This window comes from Podospora anserina, chromosome 1, assembly GCF_000226545.1.
Source record: "Podospora anserina S mat+ genomic DNA chromosome 1, supercontig 4".
NCBI lineage: Eukaryota > Fungi > Ascomycota > Sordariomycetes > Sordariales > Podosporaceae > Podospora > Podospora anserina.
In genome coordinates, this window is record NW_001914853.1 from 1,959,488 (window position 1) to 1,979,564 (window position 20,077).

At 53.3% G+C, this 20,077-nt stretch overlaps 6 protein-coding genes across 6 annotated transcripts; 4 read left to right on the plus strand and 2 right to left on the minus strand.

The window, feature by feature from the left end:
- Positions 1-4,390: 4,390 nt before the first annotated feature.
- On the plus strand, positions 4,391-7,031 carry PODANS_1_19660 (uncharacterized protein; the record flags this gene model as incomplete). Its single annotated transcript, XM_001907396.1, has 7 exons — positions 4,391-4,473; positions 4,547-5,222; positions 5,296-5,674; positions 5,757-5,965; positions 6,016-6,073; positions 6,130-6,308; positions 6,405-7,031. 7 exons carry the CDS (start codon positions 4,391-4,393, stop codon positions 7,029-7,031), a joined length of 2,211 nt encoding a protein of 736 aa, XP_001907431.1.
- A 780-nt stretch (positions 7,032-7,811) lies between these two features.
- Positions 7,812-8,500, plus strand: PODANS_1_19670 (uncharacterized protein; the record flags this gene model as incomplete). Its single annotated transcript, XM_001907397.1, has 4 exons — positions 7,812-7,877; positions 7,973-8,140; positions 8,316-8,422; positions 8,491-8,500. Coding segments are annotated over 4 exons (351 nt in total), but the record flags the coding sequence as incomplete, so codon positions are not given.
- A 1,081-nt stretch (positions 8,501-9,581) lies between these two features.
- On the plus strand, positions 9,582-11,506 carry PODANS_1_19680 (uncharacterized protein; the record flags this gene model as incomplete). Its single annotated transcript, XM_001907398.1, has 3 exons — positions 9,582-9,651; positions 9,697-10,463; positions 10,526-11,506. Coding segments are annotated over 3 exons (1,818 nt in total), but the record flags the coding sequence as incomplete, so codon positions are not given.
- A 1,156-nt stretch (positions 11,507-12,662) lies between these two features.
- Positions 12,663-13,983, minus strand: PODANS_1_19690 (uncharacterized protein; the record flags this gene model as incomplete). Its single annotated transcript, XM_001907399.1, has 4 exons — positions 12,663-12,900; positions 12,986-13,428; positions 13,493-13,824; positions 13,878-13,983. 4 exons carry the CDS (start codon positions 13,981-13,983, stop codon positions 12,663-12,665), a joined length of 1,119 nt encoding a protein of 372 aa, XP_001907434.1.
- A 1,071-nt stretch (positions 13,984-15,054) lies between these two features.
- On the minus strand, positions 15,055-15,963 carry PODANS_1_19700 (uncharacterized protein; the record flags this gene model as incomplete). Its single annotated transcript, XM_001907400.1, has 1 exon — positions 15,055-15,963. One exon carries the CDS (start codon positions 15,961-15,963, stop codon positions 15,055-15,057), a length of 909 nt encoding a protein of 302 aa, XP_001907435.1.
- Positions 15,964-17,806: 1,843 nt separating this feature from the next.
- PODANS_1_19710 (uncharacterized protein) lies at positions 17,807-19,282 on the plus strand (the record flags this gene model as incomplete). The annotated part of the gene is made up of 1 exon (XM_001907401.1): positions 17,807-19,282. The coding sequence occupies one exon, from the start codon at positions 17,807-17,809 to the stop codon at positions 19,280-19,282; it is 1,476 nt and encodes a 491-aa protein (XP_001907436.1).
- Positions 19,283-20,077: the final 795 nt, after the last annotated feature.

Genomic DNA, 20,077 nt, shown 5'->3' on the forward strand with positions numbered 1-20,077 from the left:
CAAGAGGCATGTGTTTCCAACGGGTAGGGGCATGGAGCATATGACACCATCATGTAGAGTTTTTATTCAGCGCATTATCACCCAAAAGGCGGCGGCGGCGGCGGGACGGATGGCTCAAAAACCGGTTCAAGTGGACAGGTTCTGGAGTTTGGATGGGAGGTCAAAGGAAACGATGATAGCGGAATTCGAACGCAGGTTGACATACACATGGAGTTTTGATCATGATCTAAGCAATGCATGTATTGCCAGGACCGCTACTCAACACGCAGCACAAGAAGAGCAGCAACAACACACCAAGAAAAGCACCTAGCGTGTCGATTTGGTCATCATGGCTTTGCTCGACATGAATGGCGGGAGGGTGGAACTCGGGAAACGGATCTATACCAACCGTTTTCTTTTTGCTTTGGCGGACCTTTTGTCGAATGACGAATGGCTTTTGTTATTGTGATTACGGATTAGGTAGACAGAGAGAGCTAGGAATGAGAAGTTACCCCTAACAAATAGGATGAGGCTGGCTGTGTGATGTGACTGCTGTTGCGTGTATGAATACCATTAGGGATGAGATGTTGTATCTTGATGATGTCAAGTCTAACGTCTATGGGTTTTTTAGAACGGTGTTGTCCCAAGAAATGATGCTGTAACTCAGGTAGTATGAACTTTGCCTCCCGCGCGGGAGAGGATGTGGTAGGTAGGTGGTACAACATCTGGATCCGGGTCCATCGAGGTCGACACACACACACACACACTCACTCACTCACACACAGACACACAAGCACACGGAATGAAACGGGACGGATGGACGGGCCCGGCGAGCGGTGGGGGGAGGTGGCGGGACGGGTTACTTTGATTTTGGGATTCTGAGCCGTTTCTGCTGGTTTGGAGACTTGCGGGGATGGCCTGCTGAGATGAGGAGGTTGAGATTTGCCGTGGTGGTATCAATCTGACAAGACGGGGGAAAGGAAGAGGTTGAGAAGATGGGGGTAAGGTAGGAAGGTAGGCAGTGATTGGGGATCAGATAAGATTTCCCGCTGGGTGATTTAAAGGCTTTTAGCGGAGGCGATGAGTCTGGGAGGACCATGGATGAGGGGTCCAGGTAGGTAGGTGATGGCTTAGGGACTGAATCTAGAACATGGATATCCACGGGGGATGGCTTAGGCAAGATCCAGTTGCCGGGTGCTGTCGGCTTGGGAGGTGAAGAGGATTGGGTATGGGGGGAAGGAAGTGGCTGTTGGTGTTGGGTAGGGCTTGGTCTTCTTTTCTTGGGTTGCTTACTCACCCTCCTACCCCCTCCCTAGATGTCCGGCTGGTGCTTTAAAGGAAGGTCAGGGTAGGGCTCCTCTCTGATGATGAATAGACAGTAGCTTTGTTGTTTTGTTAGCAGGCTGGCAATTCTAGTTATTCGTAACCTACCTAGGGTTTCACTTGGGACGGGATTGGTGGATTGCCATGATGGGCTTGAGATGGGGATGGGCAAGGCTCGGGTGATTCGGGCTTTGGTCGGCGGGTTTGTTTTCCCTGTTACACAGAAGAGAAAGGGAACGAGGGCTATTACGAGAACTCTTGATGAGGGGGCGTTTCTTGGGCTACGGCCCGTTCTTATCATGTTTTGCAGCTTTTTGTGGTTCTGGTGAAGTAGAGGACTGGTTCCTCCTCAGTAATTTGTGCTGTTGTAAGAGACAGAGAAGACATGGGGAGGAATGGGTGTAATTTCTTTTGGTCAAGATAAATAGTCCGGGATGGATTGTTCGTTTGATCATTGGGTATGTATTTGGTGATGGTTGGGTTTGTGTTGGTGACGCTGGGGGCTCGGTGTGGTGGTGGTTGTGTAAGTGGGACAGTGCGTGGGCGTTTTGCTCTGATCTGAGTAGAGAAAGCACAATTCTGAGTCGGTACATTCTATGTTATTGATTCTGCATCTTCCAGTATTCAAAGTATGTGTTTCCGGAGTTGGTTTGGAAGATCGATGTTGATATCAACATGAAACCAGATGTGAACATGTCCGGACAGTGTCGTTAACACTGTTGTGGGAGTTCAAGCGTCGTTTGTTCAGGGGTCTGTTTTTGGGGTTCTTTCTTGTCACACCGTCGGGCAGAACTTCAGCGAGCCTCCTCCTCAATGCCCCCACACTCTCACGTCTCTCGCTGTGACACTTTTTCTGGACTGTGCCGCTGCCGTGGTGGGTGTGTGGGCAGGCAGACAGGCCAGTGGGCTGGCGGCAGGTCGTGCAGCATGAATTGAATCGGGGCTTATTCCGTGCCGTCGTGTTGGTGGGCATTTGTGGGTGTGGTCGCTCGGCAAGCAGCGGTTGTGAGAGTGGACTTGATGGACTAGAACTCTTGGCTGGGCTGGCAAAGAGGACCGGTCAGGGTAGCAATATGTCTGCTTTGATGAAAGTACCCAGAGGCTCACAACCACGGAGCACGGCATGTCAGACGGCGGGAAGGGAAGGGAAGGGGAATGCGAGTGGGTGTGCCGAGGTGGTGGTGGGGGGAAGAGTATCTGGGGAGTTGGAGAGAAGATCAGGAAAAGAACGGCAGGTAACATAGTCTCATCAGGGATGGCCGAATATTGAGGCAGTAGAGGTGGACGGTTTTATGTTGCAATGTCACACTGCAATGGCAGGCAAGCCAACGAAGTACAAGATAATTGCCCGAAATAATCTTTGAAGATCAAAGATGATTTGCATGATACTGGATGGTTTTGGAGAGCAGTCTGACACGCCACGCAACACCCACTACAATGATACAGACCGGACTAGGCTCGCCATATTGCACCATGATGGAAATGGGACGGAAACGTGGGACCAGGGGGATGGATAAATGACATGATGCTGCGTGGATGGACACTCGGGCAGCAGGCCGGCCTTGTTGGTGATAGGCAGTGCGCCGCGAGAACCAACGAATACGTCTCGTCGCTATCTTTACGATGGGATTTGATCCGTTCGTACATGAAGTTCAAGGATAATGTGCCTCACTCTCAATAGATAATACCATAACCACGTGTGGCTGGTTTTCTATCAGCCTTCTGGGGGGGAGGGGGAAGATGTGACGGACGGAAACCCGGCGAGGGGAGAGGGGGGTGGGATGAAGCAAAGGAACTATAGTTGCTTTTTCCTCGTCTTCTTCTCTCTCTCTTTTCCTCTCACCGGTGAACCAATCCTCTATCACCAAGCAGCACGTTTCATGGCATTATACTTCAATGTCTCGCTGAGAGGATAGTTTAAAGCCAGCGCCAGCACGGCCCAAGCGACCAGTGGAATGTTCCTTTTTTTTTTTTTTGTTTTTTTTTTTTTTTTTTTGGGCTCGAATTCAAGCCTGAAGCACCCCCGCAGTTTGCCCCGAAAAGAGCGCCCGGCAACACGTTTTCCTCCACTTTTGCCCTGGAAGGTTAGCTGCCTAGAGCGCTGCCGTCACGTTTTGCAAACACCCCCACACCCCCTCGACCTGGCAACTCACAGAGATCAGATTGGACCTCGACTTTGCCCTGCCGGCAACATTCCCACCCCACTGGCAGCAACAGCTGTTCCTTTCCGGCGTCCCTCCGGCAAGCATTCCACCATCCGGTCTTCGTTCTAGGCTTCTTGTTCGTTTTGAATATCCTTAACAGTGGTGGAATACGGCGGGGAAGAATTCCTGGTGCAGATCAAAACCTCGCGAATCGTGCATCGCGGCGCGCGACGTGCGGCTGTGATTTGCATCGCCGGTAGTGCTGAGGACGACACACCGGTGTAAGAGAGTGCGAGCGGGACCGGAAGGCAGGAGAGCAACATCAGGAGGTCGCTGTCGCAACAAAAAGATAAAAGATGGATGTTGAAATGAAGGGCGTGGTTGCTCCTGATGCTGCCGGTACCAACGTCACGATGGACATGCCACCTCCTCCGCTGCCGGCTTCTGCTATTGCGGCTGCCGCCCAGTTACAGCTGCAGCAACAACAGCAACAGCAACAGCAACAGCAACAGCAACAGCAACAGCAACAGCAACAACAGATCCAGCAACAACAGATCCAGCAACAACAGATCCAGCAACAACAGATCCAGCAACAACAGATTCAGCAACAACACCCACAGCATCACCACCATCAATTGCAGCAGCACCCACAGTCGCCGGTAGCTCTAGCACAACCACAACAACAGCAGCCATCCCAAGCCCCTCCAGCGGCTCCACCTGTCAAGAGGAGAGCTCCTATTGCCTGCCGAAGGTGCGTACTTTGATCCTATTCTGTCTATCGGTTGCCGATCAAACCAGTCGGAATCTGTTTGGTGCATATATGCCCAGAAGCTCAGTTCCCTGTTTCCCTCCATTTCATCTTTAGATATTGCCAATGTGTGCCAGGTTGTAAAGCTCCTTGACCTAACATATATCTTGTTCGTCTCTACTTTAGATGTCGTCGTATGAGAAGCAAATGCCACCAAACGGACAAGGGAAAGCCACCTTGCCAATCATGCACCGATGCAGGACTTGGACCAGAAGACTGGTGAGATCAACCTCATCCCAATGACCTGAGGGATTTCCTTTGTTTGTCAGTGATTGCTGATGCGCGTGTAAAGTGTCTTTCCAGTCCGCGGCCAACCAGATGAGGACCGCGAATACCGGCACCCTCGGGTCCGGGCTGATAAGAATAGTAAACGAGAGGTTCTCAAGTTTCGAAGGGATGTCCTGGACCAGCAGCAGCAGCAGCAGCAGCAGATTCTAGCCAACGGAGCGGTGATGAGCCCTGGAGGAAAGCTCATTGCCCGAAGCCCGGACGACTGGGAGGTCCTGCCACCGTTGGAGGATATCCTAGACGCAGTGAACAACTTTACGAGACATTACTTCCAGTTGGGATTCATCCCCAAGCAGAGGTTTATCGAGAAATTGACGGTTAACCCCCGGTCAGTCAGCTTGTTTCTGCTTCTGGGAATACTAAGTGTCAGCGCTAGGTTGACGCCGGCGTTGGTCGAGCGGTACGGCGGTGCTATGAACGCGGCCGAGATCTTCATGGAGCATGCTTCGGCTGTGGCAATGATGGAGCTATACAGGGAGCCAAGTCTGGAGAGGTGCCAGGCGTTCTATCTGTTGAGTATCGCGCAGCAAGGGAGTGGTCTGACTCACAAGAGCTCGATCAACATGGCCGTCGCTATGAGGATGGCAACACTGCTCAAGCTGCACAGGGAGGAGACGTACGTCTTGGTAAACCCAACAAAGGAGCTGGTAATCCAAGCCGAATCAGCAAGGAGAACTTTGGTACGTTCTTGAACTGTCGAAACCTGGAGAAGGGGCTTGCTAACCGTGCATCTAGTGGATGCTTCACAGCCAGGACAATTTGCACTCAAGCGCACAGTCGCCTGTGCTGCTGGCAGCCAGCGACATCACGGCATTGCTTCCCTGTGACGAACAAGACTTTGCGGCGGCTCGGGAACCCAAATCGAGAGCAGCTCTCGAGGACACCCAACCTGCATTGGAGAAACCCGAGCTGATTGCTGACCCAGGGAGGTCACTGTTTGCGACGTTGATCCAGGCGCATTACTACTGGGGCAGGATCTCTAGACGGGCCATCAGTCACGATAAGAGTGCGAGACCGTGGGAGCCAACCAGTCAGTATGCTGTCCTGGAAAAGAAACTGGCCGGGTGGGAGGCATTGCTGCCGAATGACCATAGGTGGAGCAGCCTGTTGCTGAAGGGCTACAAGCAGGAAGGTCATGATCTGGTGTGCTTATCGAACGCTATTTGCTGCGTGGCCCTTTGCTAATTTGAGTTCTATGCAGGCATATCTCGGAGTGACCATGACGCCGCGGCTCTGCAACATTGTGCTCCGTAAGGCGTACATACACAACATGATCAACCATGGCACTTCAGACGCGACCTTGGCGCGCTTTTGGAATGATATGGCGCAAGAGCTGTTCAGAAATGTCAAGGAGTTGTATGAGCAAATCCAGATCCAGTACGGAGACAGAGCTCCAGACGAGGGTCCCGGAGCCCAGATGGCTGTAAGAATCATTCGGCTTTTGGCACTGAGAGCTGTACTGACAGATGGCAGGCTTTCTGTGTATATACATGTGGCTTCCTGGCATGCTATCTGTGCAAATATCCCAAGTGTAGGTTCTACCTTGCTGGCTAGCGATGGCAAGGAAATATGCTAACATTTTCACAGTGTGTGCCGACTCTATTCTCGTGCGTGATGCTCCGCAGATTGTCCAGCGCATCCTCGGTATCCTGAACGAGAGCAAGAACATCTGGCCGCTCGCGTCTAGGTGGTTCGACCACCTGGAAAAGTTTTCAAGAACGAAAACAGGAATGGCAGCAGAAACGCAGGGCAGCATGGCTGATAGCGTGAGTGCTCCGAGTTCGAACAGCACACAAGTCCACCCCATTTCCTCTCCTCCACCCTCTTCTTCATCTTCGGGAGACTTAGTGTCTTCAATCCAGAGAGATCCAATCCCTCACGTCCTGCAGCCGGCGCTCAAGGATGTGTTCACACCGATCCAGCCGCGTCTCCTGCCAGCGTCAACTCCTTCGACCGAAGGCGCCAAGAATCACAACGGTGTGGTGTCCCCAACATCCACACAAGGCAGCGGTCCAAGCTCTGCCATCTTGCCGCTACCCCAGGGTCCGCCTCCCTCGGCCAATTCTCATCAGTTGTATATTGATCCCAACTTGAGACTGCCACTGCCTAATGCGCCGCCGCCTCCGCACGCACCTCAGCAGCAACATCAGGTCCAGTCGCCTCAGCAACAGCATGCTCAGCATTCACCGACAGGAGGCGGTAGGCAGTCTACTGATGGGCTTGGGCTTTTGTTGGAGGCGTTCGATACTCATCGGTCGGCTCCAGGACCTCCCGGGCCCGGTCAACATCCTCACAGCGCTGAGGGACAGGGCCCACCACCGGGCGCCCCGTATGATCCTCAGGCGGCACCGCAGCCGTATTACACGCAGCATCAAGGATTGCCGATGAATGACGGGTATGAGAACGAGTTGGGGTATTACATGAGCGATGGGGTGCCTCAAACTATGCAGAACTGGGGTGGGACGCCGCACATGTACACGGGGTACTAGTGCTTTGGTTGAGCGAGGTGGATCATTTTTGGTACTGGCTTTTTTCCTTTGATGTGGGTGGATGGGTAGTCGTTTGATAGCGGGAGTTGGGAAAAAGATATTTCGTCGTTTAGGTCAAGGGTATTGTTTTTGCTTTGGGGATGACTTTGGTCATTCTTTTGCCTACGGGGATACGAAGGTAGGCTATGGGATAAAAACTTGGACCGGGAAATCGGGATGGCAAGTGTCTTTTGTTAACATGTTTCTGAACTCTGGAGCTTTGGGGGTAACAGCGGTGGATTTTGATCTGCTGCCTTTTTGCTTATGGGGTGACTTGTTTCCTTCAGTCGACCCGGCCATTATTGTTTCCTTGTGTCTTTTAGTAAGGAAGAAGGAGTGATACAAATCTTGAGTCTTGATTCAATGACAGGGGAATAAACAGCATTTTCTTCTTGCCCCTGAATGTTGGCCCAGCGCCAAGTGGTGTTGATGTGCATATATCCATTATGATTCGATTATGGAATATGCAACCACCAGCGGTCTATCCGAACTTTCGCCGCCAAGCGCGGCATTCCGTCATAGGACGGGAGCTGGAGAGCGTTTTCGGTTGGCGGCAGTTCAGTAGGTGATTTTTGGATGCTGGAAATAATTCTGGATTAGCAATCCTAATCCACCACCACACAAACACGTAACACCCACGCTAGATCTCTACAGTTCTCGACGTTGACAATCCTGAACCTTTTCCTCCCAATCTCAGTAAAAAGCAAAAACCTGCGTTCGACCGAAAACGAGCGAAACCCCCAAAGGAAAAAGAAAAAAAATGGCTACCCCGCGCCCGGAGCCAGGCGCAAAAGGTGCTTTCCGCTGGTATGCCTGCCCCACGAAAATTTTTTTATGGATCTGAGACCAAGTAGAGGATAAATCGCTAATGATGGATTGGGGAGGGGGGGGGGGAACAACAGTACAAGCAACTCCTCCCGGCAATCCTCCCAGTCTACCAACTACAACTTTCGCGAGTACGCCAAGCGAACGGGACGAGGGATGCGTTCAGGGAGAACAAGAATGTGGAGGAGGAAAGGAGGGTGCAGGAGCTGGTGCAGGAGGGTTTGAACCAGTTGCACTTGTTGAAGGTGAGTCACGGATTTCCGCGGTGAAGTCTGAATGGGGGGCGGGGAGGGGACAGATATTTGGGAAAGAGAGTAGGATTTTGATACCGGGGAGAAGAGGGAGGCTTGGGGGTTATGGCGCTGGAGGAGACATAAAAAAGAAGAGAAGCAGACACAGTGGCTAACGAGATACCGACAGAGGCAAACAATGATCAGCCAGTTTTACAAGCACGACAGGCTTGTGGTGGAGGGCGGGCTCTCAGGGAAGGATAAGGGTGGGAAAGTGCTCAGGCAGAAGGATACCGGGTAGGTTCTTGATCCTTGCACTCCGAATCTGCAGAAGACGGGAGGTGCTAATACAACCTGACTCGCAGCTGGGATTAAAGGTGTCAGCGGACGAAGAGGCAGTGTCTAGGAGGACCGACATAGGGCTGTTTGTATAAATACTAGGAACAAGGACGCTTTAACAAGAAGGCAGGCGTTTTTGCTGTACAGGGACCAGCACAAATAAAGGGGGTGCGTCTTTTTCAGTGTACCTCTGAGGACAATGATATCATGTGGTGTTGGCGGTGGCAGAAAAGGGAATCAAACTCAGCTTCATTCTTCTCAATGGAGTCAACAAGAGTGTGCCTACCTGTCTGGTCCTGGAAGCTTTGGCGAGGTCCGAATCTTTGTGTGTTGCTGGCTCACACTGATGACTTCTCGGATATATCGATATCGCTCTATCCGACTAGTGCACTGCCTGTGCATTTCGACACGCGAGGTGCTGACAACACGCGAATTGGCAGGGCAGCCGCGAATCAGATCGAGGTCCTCAAAAGCAATCAACCAAGTCTCTTTCTTCCATTTCAATATACCAAATTGCGCCCATCTTTTCTTGAGAGCCATCTCCAGCCAACCATCAAATTATTTTACTCCAACAACTGTTACCAGCACAGTACGTACTCATTGACATATCTAGCGCCCGTTACGAAAAATCCCCAAATCCACCATCGAGACCAACCAACCTTACTTGCGACCGATCATCATCCTTCCTAGTCCTCGCCGGTCTCGACTTACGCCACTGTCGTCGGTGTCGCGACGCCACGCCCCGTAACGTTGTGCGCAAATCCACAAGTCCCCTGCGCCAGCTCCGGAGTCTCCGTTGCTTCCGGCCGAGGCCAGCGGAACTCGGAATCCATAATCCAAAAGTTGTCGCGGGGTGACGTGAGATCCGGCGCGAGCTTCGGGGTCCGGTCCGTTTAGCACTGTGCAACAGGGGTAGCGGTCATTGATTTGTTGCTGCGTTTTTTGTTTTTGCCTTGGTTTTGTTTTACAATGGCGCCTATGGTAAGGCATTTCTCTTTTCATTTATATTTGAAGACTCAAATCAACCTCCAAAACTGCCGAGATAAATCGAGCGATTGAGGACGTCCAGGCAAAAGATCTAGAAAGTTAATATGGACTTGTGGTTGCACCGAAACAGCAGTATAGGACGGCGGCGCAGACCAGAAGGGGAAACCGGGCTGGCGTGGTTGAACATGATGACTTTGAAGGTATGGCTCCCAACCCCTTTGGTGACATCACAGGTGGCTGATGAGTGTATTGTTTTTCAGGTCTCCCGGTTCGACAATGGACACGCGGCGAAGTCAACGTGGCCATGGGCCCTCCCCCTGACGACGATCAAAAGGACGATATTTGGGCGATAGAGTTGCCTTTCGGCATGCCCAAGGATACAGCACTCTTGCCGCCACATTCCCAGGAGCTTCTCAGGGCGATGAGGTCCGGTAGGGTGTATAAGCGGCCCCCGCCCGAGGACGAGGACGAGGACATCGATTTCGGGACCAAGGGCGACAAGAAGGAGCCTGAGGTGGGGAACGAGGGCTTCACTGTCAGAGCGTGGAAGCAGATGCCGAGGAATGCAGAGGTCCCCTCAGTCTCCCACTTGGCAAAAAGACACAAGGGCACCATCACACTGGCGAGTACTGCAAGTGTCGCTCATATACCGGGACCGACAATCACCAGGGCGACTGTGAGGAGGATCGATGCGGCAGGCAATCCGTATGAGCAGACGATCACATTGAGTGAAGGACAGCAAGTCGACGGTGAAATCATTCGCACGACGGTAATGCCTGCACCGGTTGCTGCGGCTGGCGAGGCGCTTGGGCAGCAGGCGACACCCGTCAAACGGAGACCACCGCCGCCTAAGAGGAAGGCCAAGGGGCCGGGCAGAGGAAGGAAGAAGGGAAGCGGGAAGATTGGTCAGTTGCCTTTGCCTGCCACCAGGTCACAGCAACAAGCAGCTGCTGGGGGCGAGGCTTTGGCTGAAGCCACGGTTGAGGGCGTACTCGGCGAGGGTCCACCAGGGGTAAGTTCTTACCATCCGCGGCCAGTCGGGTATCAGGTCGAGTGGCTAACAACGGGCAACAGGTTGTCATTACGTCCGAGGAGAACGGCGATGCAGCAGGCCAGGACACCGAGATGGCCGACAACTCGGTCATTCCTTCCGATGAGGAGGACGGTGACGAAGGGGACGAAGGCGACGAAGACGGTGAGGAGGAAGGTGGCGACGAAGAAGCCGGCGATGAAGAGTCAACAGCGACCCCTGAAGTGGGCAACGCTCCAAGTGATGTCGAGCAGGTTACAGAGCAAGCTCAAGGTCAGGATCAAGATCAAGAGATGCTCGGCTCAGACGCTTCGGAGGTTATCCGACCAAGCTCGATTGAGGAACCTGAAGACGAGCAGCTGCCTCGTCGCGCCACCCCCGAAGAGGAGGTCACAGTTTCCAGACCACGGTTCCAACTGGGTCCACAATTTAACTCTCCCCGCGCGGAAGGCAGTCCCCTCAAGAACGTCATGGTCGTGTCGCCCACCGAGCCAGCGACCGCGCCTGCTGCTGCCAGCTACCTCGACATCCAATCTACTACCGTCTCCATGGACATTGACCTTGGAAACACTCAACCAAACATCCCTCTTCCATCCTCATTGGAAATATCAGCTACGGTGCAATCAGAAACAGCCGTTACCTCTGAAACATCATCCGCTCCTAAGCCCAGCGCATCTACGCCCCCAATGGCAGATCAACAAGCTTCTGTGCCCGCAGAATCCATCTCTGAAGCTCTCACGATGCCAGAAGAGCAGCCCCCGTTCTCGGCGCAGACAACCGAGCCTGTCACCGCATCCGAAGCTTCTGTTTCGCTTGAGGTCCCAACGCAAATCCCAGAGGTCTCTCTCCAGACATCAGCCTCTCCTACTCTTCCTACTGCTTCCGAACCCCCTCAGGCATCCGAAGCAGGTAGCCCCGATCTTTTAGGCAGTCTTGAGGCCGAGCTCGACAGGGAAATGTCACTCAACAATCGATCCCCGCCGCCTGGTGAGCAGGAAAAACCATCCGCAACAGAAGCCCAGTAGGATGGCCTCGATAATGACGTCAAGAATACTGTCGACAAGCTGCTTGAGCTTGTTTGTAGTCGCGGTTTTCAGCCTGGGCTATGGTCGGCGACAATTGAGTTGTATGGGTACGGCACCCGTGATTACCGGGGAGATTGCGATCCCTTTGGGGACGATGATCCAATTGAGGAGGAGGATCCCATTGAGGAGGGGGATCCCATTGGGGATGAGGCTAGTCGTGACTGGCCTGATCACGATACCACCGATCACGATACGGATGGTTCAGACGGATGGTTCAGACGGAGGTGACCCAAACGGTGGTGGTCCAAATGGAGGTGATTCCGGTGGAGGTGATTCCGATGGAGGTGATTCCGATGGAGGCGATCCAGACGGAGGTGATCCAGACGGAGGTGATCTAGGCCGAGGTGATCCAAACGGAGGTGGCCCAAATGGAGGTGGCCCCGACGGAGATGATCCAGATGGAGATGACCCTGACCATTATGACGGCGACCGCTTTGATGATATATTGCCGCTTTCACTCTCGCCTTGCTCCGCACGCTTCTGGGTACGCCTCCGTCGCCCACACCGACGCTCATGGCGCCGCAGACGTCAGCTCCATTTTCCTCGATACAGCCCCAACCCACGATGGGGACAAAGCGTCTGGGATTGGGTTGATGGCACGGCTCGCACGGCTCGCAGTGGCTTGATTGGCTCTGCCTTTTGGGCTTGTCGAAAGTACCTCGATGCCTTTCGCGAAAATGCGGGCACGGACGGGATCAAGACGCAAACACGGTTCTTGTTTCTCAGGGAAGTTGGGGGTTTTCTTTGGGGAATCTCGGGCGTTCCACAATCTTTTCATTCGACTGGATCAGAAATACAATTGCAGCAGATAGATAGATGGAGAGATCAGAAGGCGGAAGGGAAGCGTCTTCAATTTTTCTTGTTTCACTCAGTTGGAGTTGAAAGAGGGACGAGCAGACAGCGTATACAGGGTTATATATTCAAGAGAACCCTTTCTTCTCTTTGGCACGTTTGCAATGATGTCTTTAGTGGCGTGGAGGTTGACGAGTTAGACGACTGAAGAGTAAGCCCGTTGAACTCTTCAAAGCGAATGATGGTAGGTCACCACGTCGAATTCAGCGAAAACCCGGAAAATAAAAGACTCAACGAGAAAACATTACATCACCGCCGCCAAAACCACCGCCCCAGCCGCCAACATCACCCCCGTCGGCACTGCCGCAAAGGCCCCCTTTCCCGCTCCATTCAGGGGAACCGTCACTGGCACAAATGTCGTCGTGGGGACGATTCCCGACGTGAACGGTATATCTGCCACCGGAGTGACCCCGGCAAAAGCAGGAGCTTGGGTTGCTGCTGCTGGGTCAGGGGTAGCCGATGTGTTGGATGGGTTTAGGACACTGCCCATCCTCAATGTCAGCAACTTGCGATACCCAAGAGAGGTGGTGGGTAGGTAAGTTGGGGGGAGGGGGGGTGTGGGCGTACTTATCTATAACATGCACCACCCCGTTTCCGACAAGCACATCCCCCAGTATCACCCTCGCCGAGTTGACAAACAGCTGGTTGCCGTCCCGTCTGATGGTCAGGTTGGAGCCTTGGAGCGTCGCCAAGACGATCTGGTCTTGGGCTAGGAGTCGCGGGGAGAAGAGGATGCGGGAGGGGACGAGGTGGTAGCCTAGTATGTTGGCTAGGTCCGTGTCTGAGAGGCCGCTGGCTGCTGAACCGATTGCCTGGAAGGCGGGGTTGGATGGGGCGAAGAGGGTCATGTCTTGGAGGGAGGAGGTGCCGGAGGAGAGGCGGGCGGTGGTGAGGGCGCCGACCAGAGAGGTGAGGTTTATGTTGGACAGGGTTTGAGAGAGGGGCGCTGGGACGGTGAGGACGGAGGAGATGATGTGGAGGGTGTTGTTGCTGTTGGCGAAGGTTAGGTCCTGGTAGGGGTTAGTATGAGAGGTATATAATGGGCCAAGGGGGGAAACATGCGGGGGTGATGACAGAGGAGGCTTGCTTGTAGCCTGAGAAGAGGCTTGCTGTTTCGTTGAGGAGGGTCAATTGGAGTTTTTGGCCTCCGGTGACGTTGGCGAAGGGGGTGGAGAGGAGAGTGGAGGGGAAGATGGGGCTGGTGGTGAAGTCTGTTGAGAGGGATTTTCCAGAGAGGACGTGGTACTGAAGAACGCCGGAGAGGGCGCGGGGGTTGGTCATGAGTTCTGCTGAGCGGGGGTTCCGAGACAAGAGGTTGGTGAAGGCTTCGTTGGAGGGGGCGAGGAGGGTGATGTTTTGGGCGGTGGAGAGGGTCTGGAATAGGTCCGGGACGAGTTGGAGGAGACCTTAGGGGTCAGTAATTCTGAAGCTTGCAGGGTCAGAAAGAGGTCAGTCATACTTGTTAGTGTGCTTAGTGTGGCATTATTCTGTGCGAGAATCTCAGTTAGAGACTGGGCAGAGGCATATGCTGCCAGTGCTAGGGGAAGTAGATATGTGAGATACATTTGGACTAATAACAACACAAGGTTACAAAAGAGAGTTCAAGAACCAGAGAGATTGAACGAGATGAGTAGGAACATGTCAGCTCAATATGGTGTTCGTCTTAGCAAGCACTCGGAACGTGAAGACTGTTGATGCCGTGCCATGATGGTCAACGAGTAGGAAAGCGGTGGAAATGATGTTTCTGGTATGAGAATCTCCACTGACATCAGGCTGAAAGTCATGATGCTCAAACATGTATCGAACGGCCGGATGGTGTAGATCATGCCCCTTCGTTTTCCAAGGGCCAAGTGCGTCTGGCTTCTCAACATTTGGTTGAGTTTCTTGTCACATATATAAATAAGTTGGAGAGCCTCAACGGGATCTTTGCAAGAGCTCAATGTCGGCGTGAATAAAAGTTGAAGGCAGGTTGAGGTGTGAGAGGACGTTGGTGATAATCGGGGAAGCCGATCAGAGGCAGGGAAACCTGACCATCTTTGTGATCAGGGCTCAGCGCGGTCTGTGCGCGTCAGGAATTCCAGTAAGATAGAGAGATAAGAAGCAGCGAATGAAGCTCTACAGGTCGAGCATCAAAATATCTTGGAACAATTCTTCTGCTTCACAGGCCAGTCTCTGAAACATTGATTGACCAATAACCATGGATCCTCATTGGCTTTCACGATACTCCGCACGAACATGGCGTCCTGATGGGTCACTCCAGCACCCCTCATCCAATCACAGACCAGCCCAACTTCCAAGTTGACGATCGGCTTTGCACCTGACCAAGACAAGCAACTTTCACTCAAACCCGACGATGTTTTGAACATGTTCAATTCTGGTATTCTACTCTCTCTCGCCAGCGCTGAGCTAGCATGTCACAAGATGCTAGCAATATGCAGTCTAAAGCAACAATGTCAATCCCCCGATGATGTCCTGACGGGCATGCTGCGCCCATAACGCCGTTTTCCCAAGTCGCCGATAACTCCTATTCATATGTTGTTGTATGCAACGCCCAATCCTTTTCCTCGTCGTACTCCTGATCGTTATTAACTCCATCGTGCTTCTACCCAGCTACCCAGCCACCCAACACAGACCCCTCAGGCAGCGACCTCCTGACTTGGCTGCTGTGTCGTCGCCGTTGCGGTCTGGTTGAGCCACTGAGCATACCGGCTCTTCTTGTTGTGGATGCCGCACTCAGTCTTCTCCTGGCCCTTCCACCGACCGGCACGCTCATCCTCGCCTTCGGCAACCGGGACTGTCGAATGCCAGTCACCAACGGACTTGTACCCCCGATCGAGGAGGGCATTGTATGGCACATTGTTCTCCTTGATGTAGTCGTTGACTTGCTTGAAGGTCCAGGTGACGAGGGGGTTGATCTTGATGATGCCTCTCTCCTCGTCAAGCTCGATGACGGGAATGGCACCACGCTGGCCACCCTGAGACCGGCGACGTCCAGTCAGGACGGCGCCAACCTTCAGTTCATCGTATGCTCTTTGTTGAGGCTCGACCTTGGCGACCCAGTCGTACAGCTCCGAGGACATCTCATACAGCTTCTCTCCGTATGTGCTCTCAAACTCCTCTACTGTCTCAACGTCAAGTGGCTTAAAGACATGCATCTTGAGCCCATAGCGCTCCTTGACAGTGTCAACGAGCTCATATGTCTCCTTGAAGTGGTAAAGGGTGTCCAGGAAGATGAGGTCAATGGGCAGCGAATGAGGGTTCTCCTTCTGGATCTTGGCCAGCATATCGATGGTGACGAGACCGGTGAGGCCGAAGGCTGTTGTCTGGTACAGGTTGGGGAAGAAGGCCTTGGAGAACCTGAGGATGTCCATGGGGTGCATGTGCTCCAGTTGCTGGTTGAGGTGCTTCAGGTGTGCTGGGGTGAGCGAGATGGCAGGGAGGTTGGCGGTGGAATTGCCAGTCGAGGCAAAGCCCGAGTCGACGGAAGCGTCGTCGCCATTAGACGACGAGCGAGAGGAAGGGGCCCTGGACTCTTCGGTGGACATGATGGCGGATTGGGTGGTTATAACACGTTTTGAGTGTTTGTGGATATGTTGTTGAGTGGATGCCAACGTTTCGTGCAAGAGCGAGGAAGAGAAGAAGTAAAGACGGGACACCAGATGTCGTGATTAAGGCGGGGAATGAGGCCAACAGAGGGGTTGCTCAGAGGGAATGGGGGGGGTTTGGTAGTATCGATGAGGGATATTGAATATGGAACAAAGTCGAGCTTTGGGGGTGGGAGGGGAGTGTTCACTACTAATAGCTTTCCAGTTGGAGCGTTTCGAGGAAAGATCCCATCCGCCGTTTCGGAACGAAAGTCGAAGGACCACCCTGTAGACCGACGACCGACCGACATCCGGGATGGGGGGAGCAAAAGGCACGTTTTCACTGTTCATGGACTAGGCTCATTAGTAATTATGGATGCTTCCACGATCACTTTGGCCCTGGAGGACACAGACGGAACCCAGGGACGGCCTGGCATTGGCTCCTGCCTGTCTAAACTGGGCCATCGCAGCGGATTTGGGAGGGCTGCGGTCGCCCTTTGCAAAGAGCGCACTCTGACGAAGCTTTCCCTAGAGTGGTGGTGTTTTCATGGAGGCTGATCACGACATCTGGAGGCATTTTCATTGGTCAATTTGGCCCATTTTCTGTGGGGGTCGACTCGTCCCCAAGTCGTTCCGCCCGCCCCTTTTGTGGCAAGGGGGCCGGGGACAAAACACCCATTGTCTTGTGTCGACATGCCACTGTGCGCTTCTCGAACTCCTCATGGGCGTCAATTCGAGGTGTTGTCGTCATGGCAGGGCGTGAGTTGCACGACATCTAGCACCAGAACAACGGTTGAAGGGATATATCTTGATCTACTTAGTCAGCCGGCAGTCGTCGATGTGAATCTTGAACCATGATGTCACTGTAGTCAACGTCTCCATAAGAATCTCAACCCCAGAAACTGTCAAAAACATGGTCTCTCCACCCCCCCCCCCTCCCCAAAAAATAACAAGAGTACGGTGATGAACCGTTTGAAGCTTATTTCTCAATCTCTTCAACAGTTACTCAGCTCTCCCACGGCGATTTGTCAGAGTATCTGCTGCCGACACAAAGCTGGGCAACCTCTTTGTAGGTGGCCTCCAATCAACCGTTTCACGGCCGGACAAAATCATCGAAATGGTGGGTCGCGTGCTGACGGGGCAGGCAACAACAGTTATTAACAGGACCTTCTTCATAGTTAAATATACCGCACCGGAGACGTCTAAACGGTCAACGGCTGTCGGGCTGACCCCGCAGTAGACAGACAAACAGGCAGACGATGAAAACCGGCGCAAGGTATGGCAGAGATATTGACCATATCCATTCTTTACCCCGGAGTTTCGGAGGTCTACATGCACTACCTTCCGGTGAAGGGAATCCACCTGACAGACGGGTTGACGGAGAGCTTTTTCTCGGTGTGGTTGGCCGATCTCGGGTGCGGGCGTGCCGGATGGAGTTCAAATGCCCCTCACCTTGCAACTGATGGCGGGGTCTGCCGACTGGCCAAAATCGGATTCACCGTGGTGAATGGTGGGGTTGACAACTTCCTTGTTTTTTGGTGCTGCCGTCCGTCCATTGAACAAAAATACTTGGCCGCCCTGTTCGCGCAAGCATTCCTGCCCATTTGTCTGTTGGGCGTTCTGTCTGTCGTCGAGGTTCACTTTGCTCGGTGTTCTGTGGTAGCGCGCGTGTCGAAGATTCGAGTCCAGGGTATCCAAGGTACTGCTTCTTTGTCGTCGAGTCGCTTTGGTCGAGTTTGGACGTCGTCACTAAAACATAACCTCCAGATCACAATTTGCAGCCTGCTGTGCGCGATCCGCAAACATGTCTCAGGAACCTCAGTCTCCCACCCGTCAGGGTCGCCCCTCCATAACTGCTTCGATGCGGAGCAGTTCGTTTCTTAGAGAGCATCAGCAGTACCGTCCTCCAAGCAAGCCCGAGAACCACTACGGAATCGACACGGTTGTGGAGGATCTCCAAGCCACCAGCGTGTCCCCCCCGCGCGAGATCTCTCCCTTCAAGGGAATCCCCTCGGCTGAGAACCCGCCCAGGATCGTCGATGGCCAGAGCCATGAGCTGTCGCATCCCAACTGCACGCCTTTGCCTGGCGCTTCCACCAACAGACTGATCGCTACTCTGTTTTACAAGTCCACTAACCCCAGAGTATCAAATGCTATCCCCTCACCGCAGCGCAATCCGTCTCCCAAGGGGAGCGGTCAGTCGCCCTCGGTCCGCGCCGCCGACTCGGACCTTCCCCCTACCATGGCGCCGACCAGCAAGCTTGACGACTTTCCCCTCGAGCCTCCCGCCACCGAGCCTGAGCCCCTCGACCACCTCTACGGCGCCAACGTCTCGCCGATGTGCATCGCCTCCTTCCTTCACCTCATGTCTACCTTTCCTCTCCCTGCCGGCTCGACCGACCTTCACTCTTCTCACCGCTGCCTGAAGATCGACCAGTCTCACCAAGAACACCATCCCACCGTCGTCGAGCTCACCCTTTCCCCGGCGCCCGCTTCCGACTACCTTCCCCTGAAGGACCTCCGCAAGCACGAGCTCATCTACCGCTTCGAGAGAGAATGGAACGTCGACGTAGCCCTCCGAGCCGATACCCTCTGGCGCCGGTACCCCCGCTTGGTGGTGTTCGACATGGACAGCACCCTCATTACTCAGGAGGTCATCGATCTCCTGGCTGCCACCATCAAGGACCCCCCTGATCTTGCTGCCCGTGTGGCAGATATCACCCATCGCGCCATGATGGGAGAGCTCGAGTTCGACTCTGCCTTCCGCGAGCGCGTAAAGTTGCTTGCTGGCCTCCCAGGGACGCTCTTCAATGAGCTTCGCCCTGTACTTGACGTTACAAACGGTGTCAGACCGTTGATCAAGGCTCTCAAGAGGCTTGGCGTCAAGACCGCCGTCTTGTCAGGTGGTTTCTTGCCCTTGACCAGCTGGTTGGCTGGTGAGCTGGGAATTGACTATGCTCATGCCAACGAGGTTGTCATCGATGAGCAGACCGGGAAGCTGACCGGTGAGGTCAAGGGGAGGATCGTCGGGAAGGAGAGAAAGAGGGAGTTGTTGATCGAGATTGCAGAGAAAGAGGGCATCGCACTTGAACAGGTTGTTGCGGTCGGTGATGGAGCGAATGACTTGTTGATGATGGAAGCCGCGGGCTTGGGAGTGGCGTGGAACGCGAAGCCTATGGTGCAGATGGAGGCAAGCTCGAGGTTGAACGGGGATAGTCTTTTGGATTTGCTGTATTTGTTTGGGTTTACCGAGGAGGAGGTAAGGCAGCTTTCAGCTTAGGATAGGGAGGGAGATATGAATCGAGTATAAAAACAAGGGATGGGCCACAAAAAAAAAGGAATAACACAGTGCCAGAGGATAAGGCTTTAGATTATACATCTAGCAGGTAGAGAGTGTACGCTGTGGGATGGTAGAGGTATAGCTATACACGCATGCCTGTGGCATTGCCTTGAAGACGAAAGATGGGTTGCTTGTCTCGTGTGATAATGCTGCTCTGCAATTGACAGACTGCCCTGGGCGGTTGAAACTGAAGAGAGACGAGGCAGGTATGAGTTTGGAATCCTTTAGTCCCAAGATATCGATTCCAACCGTTAGGTATTCACTGTGTTCCCGATATGAAGCTGGAAGATTGCAGATCGTTTATCGATACCAAGCCTGCGTGGTTCAAAACGCTCCACCAATAGTATCTCATCTTGACCTCATAAAAAGTTGTGAGCAGGGTTTAAAGATCATGTCTCGATTAGTTTGTTCGTCTGAGAAAGCGCTTGCCATTATGATAGACTATTATTCTCCTGACAGCCCTAGAGTTATCTTTGTTGAACGCATTCTCTACCAGCCATCTATGCCCTCGAGACTTAGAGTTACTTGTCAAGCTTGATACTCGGTGCGTTCTATGGGTCCTAGACTTGGGATTGCCCCCATACGGTTGGTTGAGCTGAGGTTGAGGGCGGCTGGTCTGTGTAGATTGGAGCATGATACATGCCGAAGTTGAGTTGATTCGTGATTTGGTGTGTCATGGTGTGGGCACTGTTGGTAGGCAACGGTAGGGTCAAACTCAGGGTTTGTGTGGTAACC